This window comes from Peromyscus californicus, unplaced genomic scaffold (genome assembly GCF_007827085.1).
Source record: "Peromyscus californicus insignis strain IS unplaced genomic scaffold, ASM782708v3 Scaffold_2__1_contigs__length_46816999, whole genome shotgun sequence".
Classification (NCBI taxonomy): domain Eukaryota; kingdom Metazoa; phylum Chordata; class Mammalia; order Rodentia; family Cricetidae; genus Peromyscus; species Peromyscus californicus.
In genome coordinates this window covers 11,886,223-11,904,594 of record NW_026294540.1, presented here as the reverse complement: position 1 = coordinate 11,904,594, position 18,372 = coordinate 11,886,223, and the positions used below count along the sequence as shown (strand labels likewise).

General features: G+C 45.2%; 1 protein-coding gene across 2 annotated transcripts in view; it reads right to left on the bottom strand.

Moving 5' to 3' along the window:
* Positions 1-1,492: 1,492 nt before the first annotated feature.
* Naa25 (N-alpha-acetyltransferase 25, NatB auxiliary subunit) overlaps positions 1,493-18,372 on the bottom strand; it is a 56,896-nt gene continuing 40,016 nt past the window's right edge. For both annotated transcript variants that reach the window (XM_052755245.1, XM_052755246.1), the window contains exons 18-24: positions 16,032-16,275; positions 15,501-15,624; positions 14,269-14,334; positions 12,743-12,840; positions 10,753-10,863; positions 7,219-7,365; positions 1,493-4,151 (exon numbers count right to left, since the gene is read on the bottom strand). In XM_052755245.1, coding sequence (XP_052611205.1) covers positions 4,029-4,151; positions 7,219-7,365; positions 10,753-10,863; positions 12,743-12,840; positions 14,269-14,334; positions 15,501-15,624; positions 16,032-16,275 — 913 coding nt within the window. In that variant the 3' untranslated portion in view covers positions 1,493-4,028. The remainder of the gene's footprint in view (positions 4,152-7,218; positions 7,366-10,752; positions 10,864-12,742; positions 12,841-14,268; positions 14,335-15,500; positions 15,625-16,031; positions 16,276-18,372) is intronic.

Sequence of the window (18,372 nt, the reverse complement as noted above, 5' to 3'; positions counted from 1 at the left end):
TCCAAAGGACAAAGTATTCGCTGTCTTATAGAAAGCAGAACACGCAGTCTTTCATGCCTTGTGACAGAGGGTGGCAGGCTACCCTGGGCCTTCCCAGGATGGGCTCAGGCTGGCTGCTATCATTTCTAACCTCAGGAGTTCTGGAGCAGGACTACATTACCATGTCTTCTATTTCAAGTTGAATCTACTTAAGAGATTTACATATGCCACAGAGGTGCAATCTCCCTCATTCTGCAGCCAGATGACTCCTTCCAGCAATACTGACACGGGACAGGAAGCAGGCTAATGATGGATATCTAGAATCTGGCTTCTTAGCACCATACGGCTAATACTGTTTAAGGGAATTCTTCAATAACCTGAAGCAGTAAACACTGGATCCAACATAAATTTTATTCTAAAGAACCTGCACTTATTTTCAGGGCCAAGAGGAACTTTTTAATTTCTAATGAATGCCATTAAAAAGGGTGGAGTGAAGCAAAAAAAGGAGTCCACGGCTAGCCTTGGGTTACAGGGAAGCACTGTCTCACGAAGAAAGGGTCTAGATTTTAGCTCTTGGGTGGGGCACATTCATGTTCCTGGCATCTACAGGAGCTACAAGTGGCCTAAAGCTGTGCCCCTCAAGCATGGACTGCGATGGGAAACCCCAAAGAACATGCATGATCACGTGACTAGCTCTGTACTCACCACTGTGAGGTTGGCATCAAATAGTAATAGCATCTGCAAAGTCAAATCATGTTGGGAAGGTTAAGAACAGCAGTGAACACTCTTTTTGTTAAAGGAAAAAATATTTAGATAAAGTTAATTCCTCCCTGAAGAAACAGGCAAAACTTGCTAAGGGCATGTGCTAGCAGGACAAAAAGGAATCAGGAAAACAGCTCCTGCTTCTACTACATGGTTAGTGTGCCCTTGAGCAAGTGGTGTGTGTCACCAGACAGCCTGAAGCCTCCAATCACTTTCCTAAGTGGGGCCTTTGCACTTTGACTATCGGGTCTCCAGACACATTGATCCAAGTTCCATCACACGGGATGGATCTACACCACACAGCCTCCACTTAGGATGTAGGGTCTCAGTGACTAACAGACGTAGCACAACTGCTCAGGACACACCTGTCAGTTAATAAATAGAAGTGTGCAAGGCACAAAGATACATTCTGACCTTTAATCTTTTGGTTTTTATTTTCATTTGTTTGTTTTTAAGTAGCTGCACATGGTTTTGACCTGATCCTCCTGCCTCCAGCCTGGGCTAGCCCAAGGTAGGGCTAACATTCAGTACAGAATTGAGATGAGGTACACTGCTTAGGAAGCTCTAAGTTTTAAGACTGAACAAAAATGAACCAGGCATGAGTGCCAACTAAAAATGAAAGCACTTATGTAAATTAACCTGTCCAGTTAAAGCCAAGTTGCTGCCTCTACTTAACTCTCAAGAGATTTCCCATACTAATAAATGTATAGATACTAATAAAAAAGTAGAAGAGTTTCAACAAGCCCGTGGATAAATTGAACCCCTTTTTATATTGAAAATGTTGAAATGAAAGACAAATACAGATTGAACGTGGTGACTGCAAAATATAATGCAATTTTGAACAATTAAAATTATGAAAATATACAAAATTGATGGCAGCACGCCTAGGTTTGTGCACACTCTCCATTATGTAGAGACACTACAGAGGACTCCGTCCACGTCAGAGAAGTAACTTGAACCCAATTCCTGCTTTGGAAAGTCTTGACTTAGGATCTCAGTAGTATAAAAAGCAGTGATTTTTCAGTCTGTAAACAATAGTCATGGTTTTTTTTTTTGTTTGCTTTTTGTTTTTTAAATATCAATTTACCACACAAAAACAAAACAGAACAAAACCCATATAAACCAGAACAGCAGCAGCAGCAGCAGCAACAGGTCACTGAGCATTCTCCTCAGATACTAAGACATACAACCGTGGGGAGAGGGTGCTTTTTACTCAGTAAGAATATATATATATATATATATATATATACTTTAACTGTACACAATTTATAGTGCATGACAGCTTCCAAAAGAACAGACTGATAAAAGATATTGGCCATTTCTTCATAATTTCATTCTTTTTACAATTATCTCAAAATGTAAGAATTGGATCTAATTGAAATGCTACATTTAGTAGGAAAATCAGCAAATAACAAAGGAAGCGTAACTCCAACTTGACATTATTTGTCAGTAAAACCAGTGGAGATCCCAGGTGTCCAGGGCAGGAGACTGACTGGATAGACCACTAGAGGGAGGGGCTTTGTCCTGAGGACCAGAGCCAGCCCAGAGTCCATACCTAACTGATCATGGTTGGCTGACAGAGCTGTTAGTGAGCATCTGTATCTACAGACATACAGTACAGTTTGAATAGCTGAAGAGACATTATTCCAGGAGCCACAGTGCAGGCAAAAGCCCACCCAGGCCCATAGGACCCAGGCCACAGCTATAGAAAATGATCACATGTTGATGTTCAAGGCAAGTCAGAATCAGTCTTCAAGCCATCTTATTCAAAAGGCCCTTTCTTTCAGGATGGAGCATGTGATACTATGGCAACTAAGTTATAAAAATGTTCTGGTGTAATTACATGGTCTGGGCTTTCCAGCACATCTCACAAGTAAGAAAGTGGTTTCTACAGATGTCCTTAGCCGTTTAAACTATTATTAACCACTATGCCGACTTGTGACTCTAAGAATGTTAAGATAAAGGATAAAACGCAAATCTCACACCCGAGATTTTGCCAGCTCTCCTTAGCTGGTGTCAGGGTTTGCTGGAGCAGTGTGTGGGAAAGACCAATACTCAGCAAGTTCATTTCTTCACCTTCCAGTTACCGACTCACAGTGGTCAGGTGACAAGGAAGGAGAACAGAAGGAGGGATCCAAACACCAACCGTCAGCAAAGGAGCTGTAAGAGCTCGGCACAACACATCCAAGAGCAGCTTTCATAGTCTCTCTCGGAGCAGCCTCTCAAGCTGGAGGTTTGGGAACCAGACCTCCCACCTCCAGGTGAGCAAAGGAAATACATCCTGGTACAGCTGCCAACTGTCAACAAAGACTGACATCAGGCCCATGGTAAAACCTATCTTTGTCAACCTAAAACTTAAGACCTAGGTTAAATCCATAATATAAATCCCTTCTGTCCCAAACTCCCCACTTAAAAACACTCAAGTAGTAAATCTTTGTTTCTAGGTATATTTATGCCTGTGTATGTGTGTGTGTGTGACTCGTGAATCAGCTGCAGAATGGGACTTAAAACCAAGGAGACAGGTATCAGACTCGCCTGCACAAATCATGGACACTGCTCTTTAAACAGCTCTTCCCACCTTTCCTAGAGGACCAGCGGAGCGAGGTCTCAGCAGCTTACGAAGTGCGAGGTGTACTCAGAGTCTTCCTCGTTGACCTGAGGCTGGACTCTCCCAGGAGCGGGGCTAGGGATGTCTTGGCTGTCAGGACTATGAAGCCAAAACTGAGCACCTGTGGTCATGTGTGGTGCCCTGCAGCGGCAGGTGCTCACACCACATTTCATCTGACCTTCTGTGGGCCCACCCTGGTTCTGTGGGAGCCTCCCAAGGAACCTGCCACAACGGAAGGGCCCTGCTCCTGCGTCTGCTCCTGCATCTGCTTTTCCTCCTGTGACTCAGGACCAAACCCCAACTCCCACTGCATGACAGAGAGCAATCACCTGCTTTGAGGTTGGTGCTTTGTACTTGTTTCTATTGCTGCTTGTCTAGAAACCCCACCCCAGACACTTCTGGTGATGGGAGGGAAGTGGGGCTCTCTTGTCGCTGTCCTGTGTGTATGAACAGGTAGAAAGAGTGGTAAACCCAGATGAGGGTCCTGCTTCTGGTTTATATACAATAATTTATAATCAGCTGTATATATTTAATACCTCAAAAATTAATTCACGATCAAAGTCCTTCATGCATGTGAGGAAGTTCTGGATTAACAATGGCCAGCAGATGTGCTTTGCCGGGGAAGGTGGTATGTGTCATCTTCTGCTGTCGCTCTTCAGGGCCTGTGCTTCAGACTTTCTTAAATTTTTAGTTTCTTTGTGGTCTCAAGTCTTTTTCTCAGCAGCTCCCCAATTTCCAGAAGTGAGTGCAGGTAACTGCTCTGCACCTTCCCCTGCACAGTCTTTGAAAATTTTCTTTCTTCCTATAACAGAAACAACAATGAAGTTGTCTTGCTCGAAAATCATTCGTTCACTTGATTTATAGTGACCTCACCCAGAACACCAGGTCATTTTCAGTTCACAAAATATAAGGAAGAGGAAAGCCATTTCGGGCATTGGATGACTCATATAATGTGGACATGTGACCCAGGCTGGTATGACAGGTGTGTGCCCCATGCCAAGAAACGGGAAAGATTCTTTCTGAGGAGTCAGACACAGCACCGTTACTATCTTATGTCAAGCTGGGCAAGGTATACAATCTAAGACTTCTGACTGTTTTCAGATGAAGTTGAACTGTATCACTAATTTGACATCACAGCCACTTTGAACAGCATCAACTTTACCAACTCCATTTTTAATAATCCACTATTAGAATAGTGACAGGTCCATCCCTGTCCTATCCATTGTGCCCCATCTCATCTTCCCAACTTCCCCAATGAATCCCGCTCTGTGACAGTCCACAGGTTCAAGAGACAAAAACTAACTATGGTAGGGAGTACCAAAAAGTGGGTGTGCTTGGACACAAAGAGGGCCAGGGAGTGGGGAGGGTTACAGGAGGTTGGCGGTACTGTGAAGCTTGGAGCCTCAACAAACCAGATACACACCCCTGAGGAGCAGTGCTAGGATGCCACACGCATTCAGCCTTAGAAATGGAGGTGAGTACAGGACAGTGCATACAAATGTTTGTTTTTGTTTTTTTGAGATACGGTCTCCCTATGTATCCCTGGCCATCCTTGAATTCACTGAGATCCATCCACCCGACTCTCCCTCCCAAGTGCTGGGACTAAAGGTGTGTGTTAACACACACATCTACGAATACATTTTATTCAGTAGTATGCATAAAAAGCAAATAGAGCTGTCCTTAGCCACAGGCTGTATACCCACACATTCCACCAACCACACATCAAATATTAATCTCAAGAATAAACTCAGTCTGTGCTAAACACAGTAAGACTCTGTTTTGTTTTTTAGTTTTTTGAGACAGGGTTTCTCCATGTAGCCCTGGCTGTCCTGAAACTCGTTGTGTAGACAAGAATAGCCTCAACAAGATCCACCTGCTTCTGTTCCCCACCCCACCTCCAGTGCTAGGATAAAAGGTGTGCACTGCCACTGCCTAGCAGTAAGACTTTTTAATAGTCATTAAGAACCAGTCAGTAGCCAGGCGGTGGTGGCGCACGCCTTTAATCCTAGCACTTGGAGGCAGAGGCAGGTGGATCTCTGTGAGTTTGATGACAGCCTGGTCTATAGAGCGAGTTCCAGAATAGTCAGGGCTGTTACACAGAGAAGCCCTGTCTCGGGGAAAACCAAAAACAAAAAACAAAAACAACAACAAAAAAGATCCGGTCAGTATAAAAATGATCAACAGAGCATTGACACTGTATTAGGCAGGCATCGTATGTAGCCAAGGATGCACACAGGTTCCATGCAAACACTGTGTTATTTTATAAAGGACCTAAGCTATAATGGATTCTAGTGTGTGTTCTGGAATCAACCACTTTTGGACACAGACAATACCAACCTAAAAAACGGGGGCAGCTGGGTAGTAGAGAACTCATCTCAAATATAAAGCCTTGAGTTCCGCCCTCAATACCAAAGAACCTCCCCAAGCCTATAATGTACGGTGGCTGTGATTCATTCATACATTGATACAGCAGCCAATCAAGGCTGACTTTACATGTCGGTCTGAGCAAATCTGTGAGGGAATAAGGAAAGCCCAAGTTGCAGCAAGCGGCATCTTTACTTCCTTAAACTGTGACACAATAGGACCCTACACACTCCCGCGAATACAAACACAAGGAGGAAAGAGGAAGAGGCTATCAAGTTGGGGAATAAAGACTAAAACACAGGAGATGAACTTGAAAGGAAATGGGATTGAGAGATTCCAAGACAAAATGGCTGGCGATGGCACTGCAGTTGGGAGCACTGGCTGCTCCTACAGAGGACCCGGGTTCAGTCCCCAGCACCGCCATGGTGGCTCCCAGCCACCTCTAACTCCAGTTCCAGATGATACAGAATCACTCAGACACGAGGCACACATGTGGTCCACAGATGTATGTGCAGCGGGCGAAACACCCAAACATTAAATAAAAATAAATATATTTTTAGAAGTTAAACAAACAAGCAAAAACCCCACTAAAAGATAAGGACCATTCCAGGCATGATACCAGAATGCTGGGGCAGGACATTACAAAGTGAGGCTGTGCTCTGCAAAGGGAAAACCAGACACCTGCCAGTGCCCATGCAGACTGGCCCTGGGGACTCTGGATCTGGACTAGTGAAAGCAGGCCACAGCTGGCCAATTACTGCTGTGCTCCCTCCCATAAGGCAGGTATCCTCCTCTCCATCTGGGTAGAGAAACTTCCCCAGAGTGTTGTACAGTGAGGGGCAGTGTCTAGCCTGTGATCCCTGTTTGAGGCAGGCTAAGCTACAAGAGAAAAGGGGACTCTGTATACTGACCCAGAACCACCATTCCTTATTCAGAGGCAGGAGGATCAGTGGCCCACTGTGCCACACCATGCCTTCCCACAGCTCATCTCTTACCTCTACCTGCTCAGTAAAAAAAATTGCTAATCTTCAAATTTCTCCATGAGAAATTTCATTTCAATGTGAAGGATTCTGAGATTTTGTGAGACACCCGGCCCCTTCAACAGAGTCTTAGCCCTCCCTGGCCTGGGACTCGACTCACACTTGTAGTGATCCTCCTGTTTCAGAGTCCTGAGTGCTGGGAGTACCACCTTGCCCAGCCTCCTTGAATGCTAGGTAAGTGCTCTCTACCAAATGAGCCTCATCCCCAGTCCTTGGCATTAGTTCTCTTAGGAAAGGAACAGCCACAGAAAACTGGGTTGAGGGATGGAAGAGGAAGAAAACCTATCACCCCAATGTAATGTCACAACAACGTAATTTTAAAAACCACCACCATAATAAAAAAAGCGCCATCCAAAGCACCTGTTCTGTCTTCCAAGCAGAGAATGATAAATGGAACATCAACTAGTCCTCCTGATAAAGTTTCAACATGTGCAGGAAGCATGCTGCTTGCCTAGCATCTCTTACCGGAGAGATCGAAGTGTCTTCTAACGTGAGTTCCTCAAGTTTAAGTGCAATTAGATTTGTTTCAAGTCCTTTCATATGATCCACAACATTGGAAATTAAAGTCTGAAGTCCAGTAACATAGTCTTGGAAACTGGTGAAGACTGGAGGCTGGAATGAAGAAGATAAAAAGTGTAAAAAGCTTCCTTAGCATCTCCTGTGTTTCCAGAATGAGATACGCTGACTCCCCACTGCCCGGTATCTGATGCTGTCACCACAGGGATAGACAGACACACTGGGACAGCAAGACAGTCTGGAGTGACCAACTAGCTGCCAACTCCACACTGACGGTTTAGACAGCCTTTGGATGGAAAAGACAATACCGGGGATTAACCTAGGCAGCAATATGCTTTCTTAATGAATTTGTATTTCCAACTTGCCAGCGTGAGCTGGAGAGGAACACAGAGAAAGCCTGTTAGTTGTTTAGGACTCCCGAGGACTGGAATGGGCAAGAACAGTACCAGATGGAGGGGGACAGGGGAGGGAGCTCAGTGGGTGAACAATCACACGTGCTGGACCCCCGCAAACACATCAATTCTGGCTGCAATCCTAGCACTCCGGAGGCAGAGCCAGGCAATCCCAGCAGCAGACTGGGTTTCTAGACTGGCCAAACTGGTGTGCTCTGGGTTCAAGTGAGACCCAGTATGTAAGGTGGAGGAGAGCAACCATGATGATATCTGACTCAACATCCACCTCTTGCTTACATGTGCCCATGTGTGAACTTGCAAACTCACATGCACATTGTAACACACACACACACACACACACACACACACGGAAAACCAAAGTAAAATAGTTTATTCTCCTGTGTTTTTTTACATCTGAGATTTCCAATAGTATTAATGGACGACAGAAACATAATATTTTGGTTTTTTTTTTTTTGCTTTGTTTAAATAAGATCTCGCTATGTCGCCCTATGGGTGAAAGAAGGAAGTAGCAAGAGGCAGGCATGAAGGCTCCTACCGGTAACCTTAGCACCCCTGAGGTGGAGACAGAAAGAGCATGAGTTCAAGGTTGTCGGAATTATATATGCAACTCGAAGCCAGACTCTGACTTGACAATAGGGAAAAGGAAGTACGAGAACAAAGTGTCAGTAGCATTTTAAGTGTGAAAAGGTCTCTAAACATGGAGCTAACTAGAAACCATTAAAAGACTACCATTTCCCCCCCAAAAGAACCTGTTCACTGAGCAAAAGAATCGAGGGCTGGAGAGCTGACTCATCAGTTACGATCACAGGCTGCTCTTGCAGAGCACCCAGGCTAGAGACTCCTAGCATCCATTGGTGGCTCACAACGCTAGTTAAAGGGGAGGGGATCCAATGCCCTCTTCTGGATTTATGGGGACCAGGCATTCAAGTGGTGCAGACCACTTGTATATGCAGACAAAACAACCACACACCAAAACCCAATTTATTAGAACTAATTGTGACAATAAACTGGAAAAATTGTGCCTTCTGCAATGAGGTTGACACTAACTGTTGTGAAGAAAGACCTGTGCTCTCCAGGCTCAGCACCGGACCAACTTGACACACAAACTCAACCTCCAATCATGTGGACAGTGCTGGAGGGAGGGTTTTAGGAACACACTCAGTTCACTTCAGATCTAAGTCTAGATTGTAATAGTAGCTCTGTTTATAGTCAAGATATTATAAACCAACTACATATTCACTACAAAATAAACTATAGTTTATTAATATGATGGAGAAATGACAAAAACGATGAAATAAATCTGTATTTACTGACATAAAAAAAGATGACCACCAGAGAGAGAGAGAGAGAGAGAGAGAGAGAGAGAGAGAGAGAGAGAGAGAGATGACCAAATATCCTAATCAAATACAAAAACAAAACAAATAGGCAAGTTACAGATTTTTGTTTTTAAAAAAGTCTCACATAGCCTAGGCTGGCCTCTCTCTGTGTAGCTAAGGTTAGCCTTAGATTCTTTCTTGACCTCTCTGCCTCCATCTGCTGAGTGCCAAACGGCTATTGAGTATCTTCTGGGACTGCACACGTTTATGGGGCTTACTTTATGTGGGGTTTGTTTGGGGTCTCTGTTATGCAGCTTTCCTGCCAGGAACTCTACATAAACCAAGCAAACTTCAAACTTGGTGTGATCCTCCTACCGCTGCTTTCTGAATCCTGGGATTTCAGGCATGTAGGATGCCTGTGTGTGTGTGTGTGTGTTCACGTGCGTACATGAGCTACATGTGTGAGTGCTGTGGGATGGTCTGTATGTCAAATGTATTGCTCTGATTGGTTAAAATATAAAACACTGATTGGCCAGTAGCCAGGCAGGAGGAAGTATAGGCGGGACAAGGAGGAGAAGAATTCTGGGAAGTGGAAGGCTGAGTCAGAGACACTGCCAGCCGCCATGATGACAAACAGCATGTGAAGATGCCGGTAAGCCACGAGCCATGTGGCAAGGTATAGATTTATAGAAATGGATTAATTTAAGATATAAGAACAGTTAGCAAGAAGTCTGCCACGGCCATATAGTTTGTAACCAATATAAGTCTCTGTGTTTACTTGGTTGGGTCTGAGCGGCTGTGGGATTGGCAGGTGAGAGAGATTTGTCTTGACTGGGGGCAAGGCAGGAAAACTCTAGCTACATGTGAGTGTCCGCAGAGACCAGAAAATGGTGTCTGATACCCTAAAGCGAGAGATAAAGGAGGTTGTGAGCCATCTGACATGGGTGCTGAGAACCAACTTCAGGTTCTGTGGAAGCGCAGCAAGCTTCCCTATATACTGAGCCAGCTCCCAATCCCTGTCCACTCTGTAATCACAGAAGGAAAGAAGAGCCTCTGCAGTGACAGGGAGACGCTTCCACACACACCAGTGTTTCCTGACGTAATGGACTAAGGGCAGTGCTTGTGTCTAAGCTGACTCTCCGCCTGCGTCTAAGGAAACACGAAGTCTCAATGGTGTCCCTGCCTAGACTCTACAAAAGCAGACAAAAGGACAAGGAGTAATTAAAGACCGCAACTCAAAGCTGCATCACAGGAGCAGCACAGTGACAGGGAACAGCAAGGCTGTAGTTGGGATGGACGGGTACTCTGAACTCTCGGGCCTTCGAAGACCATAACTCCGAGTGAACGAACAGAGGTTTGGTGTAAGCGCCAACTGACAAGACAGCATACATGGCCAAGGTCAGCAAGTGACGAGCTAGGCAAGGGCCTTCCTGAAGTCATTCATCTGTCCCTGATACTGTGAGGGTGTAACTGGGAAAAGAGCTCTCAGGACGCCGAGGCACGAGAGACCGTCTAGCCTTCTCCTTCCTTCTGACTCTCAGCTGCAAGACTCCATTTGACTTCACTTCTCTAAGGGGATGATCTGCATGTTCCTTGTAGTCCCAACTACTAGGGGCTGATGATCAAAAGCCAAGACAAGGCCAGGCAAGGCAGTAAGGCCCTTTCAGAAAGGCTGTGGGAGAAAAGGTGCCTCCAGAGCCCCGAAGACTCATATAGCATGCAGGCAAGGGGAAGGAAAACAGCCGTGTTATTACCATGATGATGCTGGTCTCTTTTTTCTTCTTTTTCTTTTTCTGTATATTTAATTTGTATGGTCGCAAGACACTCTCACAGTAACTAGATACCCAAAGGACGATAGAGATAGTCTGAAAGAGGAAATATACAAATTAGTCAGTATGGGTGACACTAAGGTGTCAAAACAGCAGCTAGAATGATCAAAAACACTAATGACAGTCAATGTTGGAGAGGATGTGGAGCAAAGGAAACACTCCTCCACTGTTGGTGGGAATGCAAGCTTGTATAACCACTGTGGAAATCAGTATGGCGGTTTCTCAGAAAATTAGGAATCTGCTACCTCAAAACCCAGCCATACCACTCTTGGGCATATATCCAAGGAATGCTCAATCATACCACAAAGATACATGCTCAACTATGTTCATAGCAGCACTATTAGTAATAGCCAGAACCTGGAAACAACCTAGATGCCCATCAACTGAAGAATGGATTAAGAGAATGTGGTATATATACACAATGGAGTACTACTCAGCAGAGAAAAACAATGACAGCATGAAATTTGCAGGCAAATGGATAGAACTAGAGGTAACCCAGACTCAGAAGGACAAACATGGTATGTACTCACTCATAAGTGGATACTAGATATAAAGCAAAGATCAGACTGCAACCCACAGAACCATGGAGGCTATATATATAGCATGGGGGACCCTAGGATGACTGTGGCATATAATAAGTTTTGGTTTTACTCAATTACTTAGCAAGCCTCAATGAAACATTTCACTATTAAGATAAAAGTTCATACTGTATCAAGCTGATAATAGAAAAATAAATAAATAAATTAATTAATTAAAACAAACAAACAAAAAAAAACCCAGCAGCTAGAGACACATGTGGCAGCTGGCACTTCCACAGAAGCCCACCAGAGCCCATGGCACTGGGACGAGTGAACCAGGACTGGAAACTGTAGCTGTGAGCCAGAATAAACCTTTCTTTCTCTGAAGATAGCCCTCAAGCAGCTTGTTGCTCCAACAGCCTAGCCTTCTCCTTCCTTCTGACTCTCAGCTGCAAGACTCCATTTGACTTCACTTCTCTAAGGGGATGATCTGCATGTTCCTTTGCTGCGTGGAAAGTCCACACCCCAAGGCATGGGACCCAAGGGTTCTTTACAGCCCGAACTCTCGAAACAGCACCCTGGAGCACTCGGTTACTCCTGTTTCCCAGTGTGGGGCTGCCTGAGTGCTTCGTGATCACTCAGAACTCGCTGCAGAGCTCTGAGGCTCTCACCAGTCACCAGAGCAGAGTGTACAGCCTTCAGGAGACTACAGGCCACAGGAAAAAGGGAGACATGGGTTGAAAAAAACATGTAGCCACTGGCTTCGGGAACACTCTGCAGTTAAAAATGCTGGCTGCTCTTGTAGGAGACCTGGGATCAATGCCCAGCACCCACATGGCAGCTCATAACTGCCTGTGACTTCAGTTCAGGGGATCTGATGCCCTCTGGCCTTCTGCAGGTACCTGTGCACAAGGTACACATAAACTCTTGCAGGCATATATATACATATATATATAAAACCTAAACAACAATAGTAAGAATCTGGATAAAAACAAGAGTTTGGCTGCCAGGTGTGCTGGCATGTGTCCATGACTCTAGCACCTAGGAAGCTGAGGCACAAGGATTCAGAGTCCAAGGTCAGTCTTGACTGCACAGTAACTAACACTCTGTATCTCATCATCCTCCAAACGCCTTCATAATGCAGAATGCTAGGTAACCAGTTAAAACAGCTGGAGGAATGAACTAAAGTCAAGAGCCAAAGGGAACAGGACAAAACTGATTCTAGGGAACCTTGGAGAAGAGGAAGGCCACTCAGAAGCTGTCACTAAGCCTAAGGGATGAAACCAGTTTAGAAAATAATGCAACATCGCTTCCAGGTCCCAAACAGCAGTCAGGTGAGAAAGGGTAAGCTGCTGGCGTGACGCCCTGCCTGTGCCCTCAGGAGTTCGGAGACACACCTCGACAAAGAAGACCAGGTTCTCTAGGACAGCAGGCTGTGTCTTCACATTACCATCTTTAACTTCTAAGAGTTCGCCTTTACACGTGCTGAAGATGCCTAGGGGACAGAAAGGTTTCTGCTCTTATTCTCAAGTCTCCACACCTTTAGACACATGCTGTCGAATCTGAAAACTAGTGATGTAAGAACTTATCCCAAGCGAGGCATGGTGGCCAAATCTTTAATCTTAGCACTGGGTGGCAGAGGCAGGCAGATCTCTGAGTTCAAGGCCAGCCTGGTACATGCTAAGTTCCAAGCTGCCCAGAGCTAGAAAGTGAGACCCTGCCTCAAAAAACAAAAAAATAAAAGCTACAGTGGAATGGGAGTGTAGCTCAGTGTCAGTGCTTACCTGGCCTGCTCAAGATCCACCACCACCACCTCTACCACCACCACCACCAAAAACAAGAACCCCCCCCCCCCCCCCCCCCCCCCCGCAAAAAAAAAAAAGCCAACAAATAAAAAAGACCCAATGCCTATGAAGTAAAGTCTTAACAATGATTTGTTCTGTAGTCTCCAAAATATAAAAAGTAATCTTAAAAATTATGCATGCTAGCTTCTAGCCTTCAGCTAAGAGACGTGGGTATGGGTTCTCATAATGTGAAGAAGACTCAATGAGTGGTTTGGAAGAGCAGTGCCGTCCTGACCTGAAAGACTAAGGCCACTGTAGGAGAGCAACTACATGGGGCTGGAGAGATGGCTTGACTAATAAAGTGCTTGGATCACCAACAACCGTATGACAGTGAGGCACAGTAGCACATATACAAGGGAGAGTCCCTGGGTGATCACTGGCAGCCAGTCTAGCCAAATCCATGAGCTCCAGGTTCAGTGAATGGCCTTGCTCAGAGAGGAGGTAGAGCGTGGTAAGACAAACGACACTCAACTTCAACCTGTGGCCTCTGAACACCCATGACATCCCACCCTCCCCAAAACACACCCACACACAGACTCACTCACTCTCACATACAAGAGTCAGCCACGGCAACTTAACTCAACGTTGTTAAGAGTCTGGCCAACTGGGCCTAGATAAGACCATATCCACTTGTATCCCAACTCAGAACAGTTTTCAAGTTCTTCTGCAGTAAATTTATCTTTAAGGCATGATGCTGTTGCATGCCTGTAATCCCAGCATTCAGGAGTGTAAAGCAAGAGGATCACAAGCCAAAACCATCCTGGGCTGCACATCGAGTGTGAGGCAAGCCTGGAATATACATGATGACCATCTCAAAAACACAAAACCCTCCAGGCGGTGGTGGTGCACACCTTTAATCCCAGCAGAGGCAGGAGGATCTCTGTGAGTTTGAGGCTAGCCTAGTCTACAGAGCGAGTTCCAGGATAGCCAGGGTTGTTACACAGAGAAACTCTGACCCGAAAAACAAAACAAAAAATATGCTTGTTACTTCCAAATCCTTCCATATATTTATACATTTTTAAACACTGAGCTACTGTCAGACACACAGGCAGAATCAGGAATCTGCAGTCACAACTTACCTTTCAATAATTCTAGTAAAGATGCAAGACTATTTTCTACTCGTTCCTGTATATCCACTGTACCCTCTAAAATGGAAAAACAATCCATCAACATTCATTTTTTTACAAAGATAAGAAGCAAAGTGGGCATGACTGCACAGAGTTGTGATCTCAGCACTCACGACACTGAGGCAGCAGGACTGAGCTCACGGCCAGCCCACAAGATATGCTGAAAACGCCAGTGGGCTGGGAGAGGCATCAAGCCACTGGACATGCATTTGATCCCTGGGACCCACATCCAGGGGAATACTGACTCCTATAAGTTGTCCGGTACCTTTCCATGAACACTGTGCCACATACATACATGCACACTCACACAACACACACACAAATAAATAAATAAAACTGTAACAGCAGGTCTGGAGAGATATCTCAGGGACTAAGAGTATGTACTGGTCCTGCAGAGAATAATCTGAGTTCAGTTCCCGGCACATATTTCAGGATGCTCTCAGCAGCCTGTAACTCCAACCCCAGGGGAGCTGATCATTCTGGTTTCTACTGGCACCTGCCCTCATGTGCACACCCGACACACACAATTAAAAGTTGGGGCTGCAGAGATGACTCAGTAGTCAAGAGCACTGGCTGAAGAACCAGGTTCAATTCCTAGCACGCACATTGTGACTCACTTTAGTTCCGAGGGGATCTGACACCCCATCCCCATCACATACACACACTTCTAGCGTCTCAGGGCACCAGGCACGTACACAATACACAGAAATTCACACAGACAAAATACTCATACATATGAAATAATAATAAAAAAAATTTAAATATTAAGAATTCTAAAAAGCAACAGTAAATGCAATATCAACAATCAAGTCATGGCAGGGGCTTTTTCCTCCTAAGACCCCAAGGCATTTACACCCCGCTACTGAAAAACAGACACATTAAAATAAAAGGCAGAACTGCGAAGCGAAGGAGGGCAATGATTGCTCTTCTGTCCAAGGACTGGCTCAGGCTCTCTAGCAGGACTTGCCAGCTGGGTCCCAAGCACAGCAGATCTATCAGCTCTAAGGAGGCCCGGGGGTGGGGCTCAGCCTAGGGGTATTTTTGACTCCCCATAAGTTTAGGATTTCAGTAACATTTCAGTATTTACTCACTTACTAAATTTCTAATGATAAAAGTCCAATGAACGCATGCCTGTGCACACTTACCCAAGCCACTGGTATAAACGCATGCCTGTGCACACTTACCCAAGCCACTGGTATCGAGCTCATACACATCACTGACAAGATGGAAGGAGTGGACCTGGCAGTGACAGCAGCCAGAACTGAAGAACCTGCCCATCCTTGTGGGGACGGGTCCAAGGAAGGGATACTGGAAAAAGAGGGAAACCACCTTCTTACTCCACACAACGTCCAACAACAGGGCTTGTAACTACTCATAAGAAAACTAATACCCGACACCCACAGCTAACAAAGGGCCCTATGTATGAGCAGAGCACGGTGGTGCGTGCCTGTGGTTCCAGCACTGAGGCAGGAAAACTTGAAATTCAAGGCCATCAAGAACTATACACCAAGACCCCATCTCAAAAAAAAAAAAAAAAAAGGGGGGGGGGGAATAAAACAACCTCAAAAACTATTTTGCTTTTCCTGACAAAGAGTCTAGACAGAGCAAAACCCTAAACTGGCTCAGGACCATCAAACCCCTTTCTCACAGTGCCGCAAATGGGACCCGCTCTTCACTGTGCAAAGACAATTGTCCGTCTAATTATTTCTTGGTACCTGAATTTCCTTCTCAATAAATCGCTTCCCCGCCTCCACGGCCACTTCTAGCTGTTGAAGGAGCAAACGAAGAATGTCAATCCGGGAGGACACACCATTCTCCGAGGTCTTCTCTGAGTTCTTTGGCTCCACAGGGTGGGTGAGACTCGGAAGTCCACTGATCAGCCTCAACGTTAAGGTGCGAATTCTTAACCACATGGTCTCCTCCTCCAAGGAGAGTTTCTTATGCTCTTCAGAAACATTCCTTAAACAAAAACATCCCCAAACCGTCCATTTTACTCAGCCTGTTGCCTTCAAAGCTTTGAGCATTTGCTTTCACCCGTCAAGAAACCTCAGGATAGTTTCTGCCTCGGGTCAAACATCTGATTGCTGCCTGCTTCGCAAGGTAAGCTGGGCACAGCAGCCTTCCCGACAGGCTACCTCCCCACTCCAAGTATTTGTTCTGATGATTAAAACACAAATGACACAAAAAAGCTGAAATGCCATGCTGGGGGTGTCTTTCTGTAGGCTGTGGGTATGTGTTGCTCCCACCGGCTAATGAATAAAGCTGTTTGGCAGCTTAGAGGCAGGTGGGAAATCCAAGCAGAGATGCGGAGAGAAAAAAGGAGAATAGAAAGAGATGCCAGCCGCCCAAAGGAGCAGCAAGATGCCAGCAGACCAGTAACGCCATGGCCACGTAGCAAAACACAGAATAATAGAAATGGGTTAAGATGAAAGAGCTAGCCAGCAAGAAGCCTGCCATAGGTCATAGTTTGTAAATACTATTAAGCTTCTGAATGATTATTTTGTAAGTGGGCAGGACCACTACAATGCCAGATAAACAAGGTAGGTAGTAAAGAATCCAGTTACCCACACACTCAAGAGTCCACAAACTCACACAGACCCCTTCAGACTTCTCTATACAAAAGCATATAAATATATAAACTGTACTGGGGCTCAGTTCTCTAGCACAGAACATCCTTACCAATTGCAAGGCCCAGGGTTGAATTCCAAGTAGCACCAATATATATATAAATATGCAAATATATATTATACATATATTTGGTACATATTTTAAATATGTTAGGCAGGGTCTCACTATATAGATCCACCTGCTTGTCTTCTAAGTGCTGGGATTAAGGCATGGATGGCCACCCTGGCAGATTTATATTACTCTTGTGCTGCATTTATTTAATGATAGAGCATGCAGCAGCAGGACCTAGTTGGAAGGTTAGCCTTCAGCTGATACCTGGCAGCTTGTACTCCAATCATCACTTAACAAGAGCAGCTCCTGTGGCCAGACTATGATAACACACCATTAGTGTACGGTGAACATCTTTTCTGCTAGAAGCCTGGAACCTTGGTGCATGCTGAACAGACAGAGTATGGTGTAACCAGCTGCTACAAACCTTGGACCCCGAGCATCTGGCTGCCTTTAGCAGAAACAGCACAACCTGTGTGCTATCACCCTTTCTCTCCTAGAGGCTGCCTCCCCAGGCTCACTGCCTATCCTGCCATGTAGCCTGTGTTGGCATGAGTCCTCGTGGTGCAGTACAGCAACCACACAGACTCCCAAGTCTTTCTGCCAGTCGACACAGTGTAGTTTTGGTGACCCACAAAGCAGTGTGTTCAAAGCCCTCTCACACTGGTCTTGCATGCTTGTGCACTAGCTCCCTAGTGCAGACATCTTAAAGTAATTATGTTACACTTTAAATACTGAAGTAGATTACCAATTCCCCACAGAAAGGCTATAAGTTTTACAAGTCATTTAAAGAGAAGACAATAATCATGTTCCCACACAACCTTGCTGACCACAGCTGTTCATACCTCTGCTAGAAAACAAGTCTTGGGTGTAGTGAGAGCCTCAACTAAAGCAGTTCCTAGTTACTGTTTTTATTCACTATGAGCTCTTTATAAAGGATGTCACTACAAATTAAGTGCATTTAATGTTTTTTTTTTTTAAATGAGTTAGGATCTCATACAGCCCAAGTTGGCCCAAACTTGCTATATAGTAAAAGATGACCTTGAACTTCTGAATCTTCCACACCTCTGCCTCTCAAGAGCTAGGATCCAGCAGTGTGCCACCACATCAAGCTCTAATGGACTTTTGTGGGTTCAACTCCTCACAGTCCTTCCTTTACAACACCCTTTAATTTCCAAGTTTGTATTGGAGGGCAGTGCTTTCCCTGTACCTCTCCCTCCCTTTACACCGTATCTCCTTGGCTTGTCACCCTTTGAGCTGCCGTGCTCATTTTTATGTCCCAGCTCCAATTCCTGGGCCCAATGTGGTAGGCACTCCACCCATTAAGTGTCTGTGGAACTGAAAGCATTGTCTGTGGCCTCTGTCAGTATTTACCCTTTT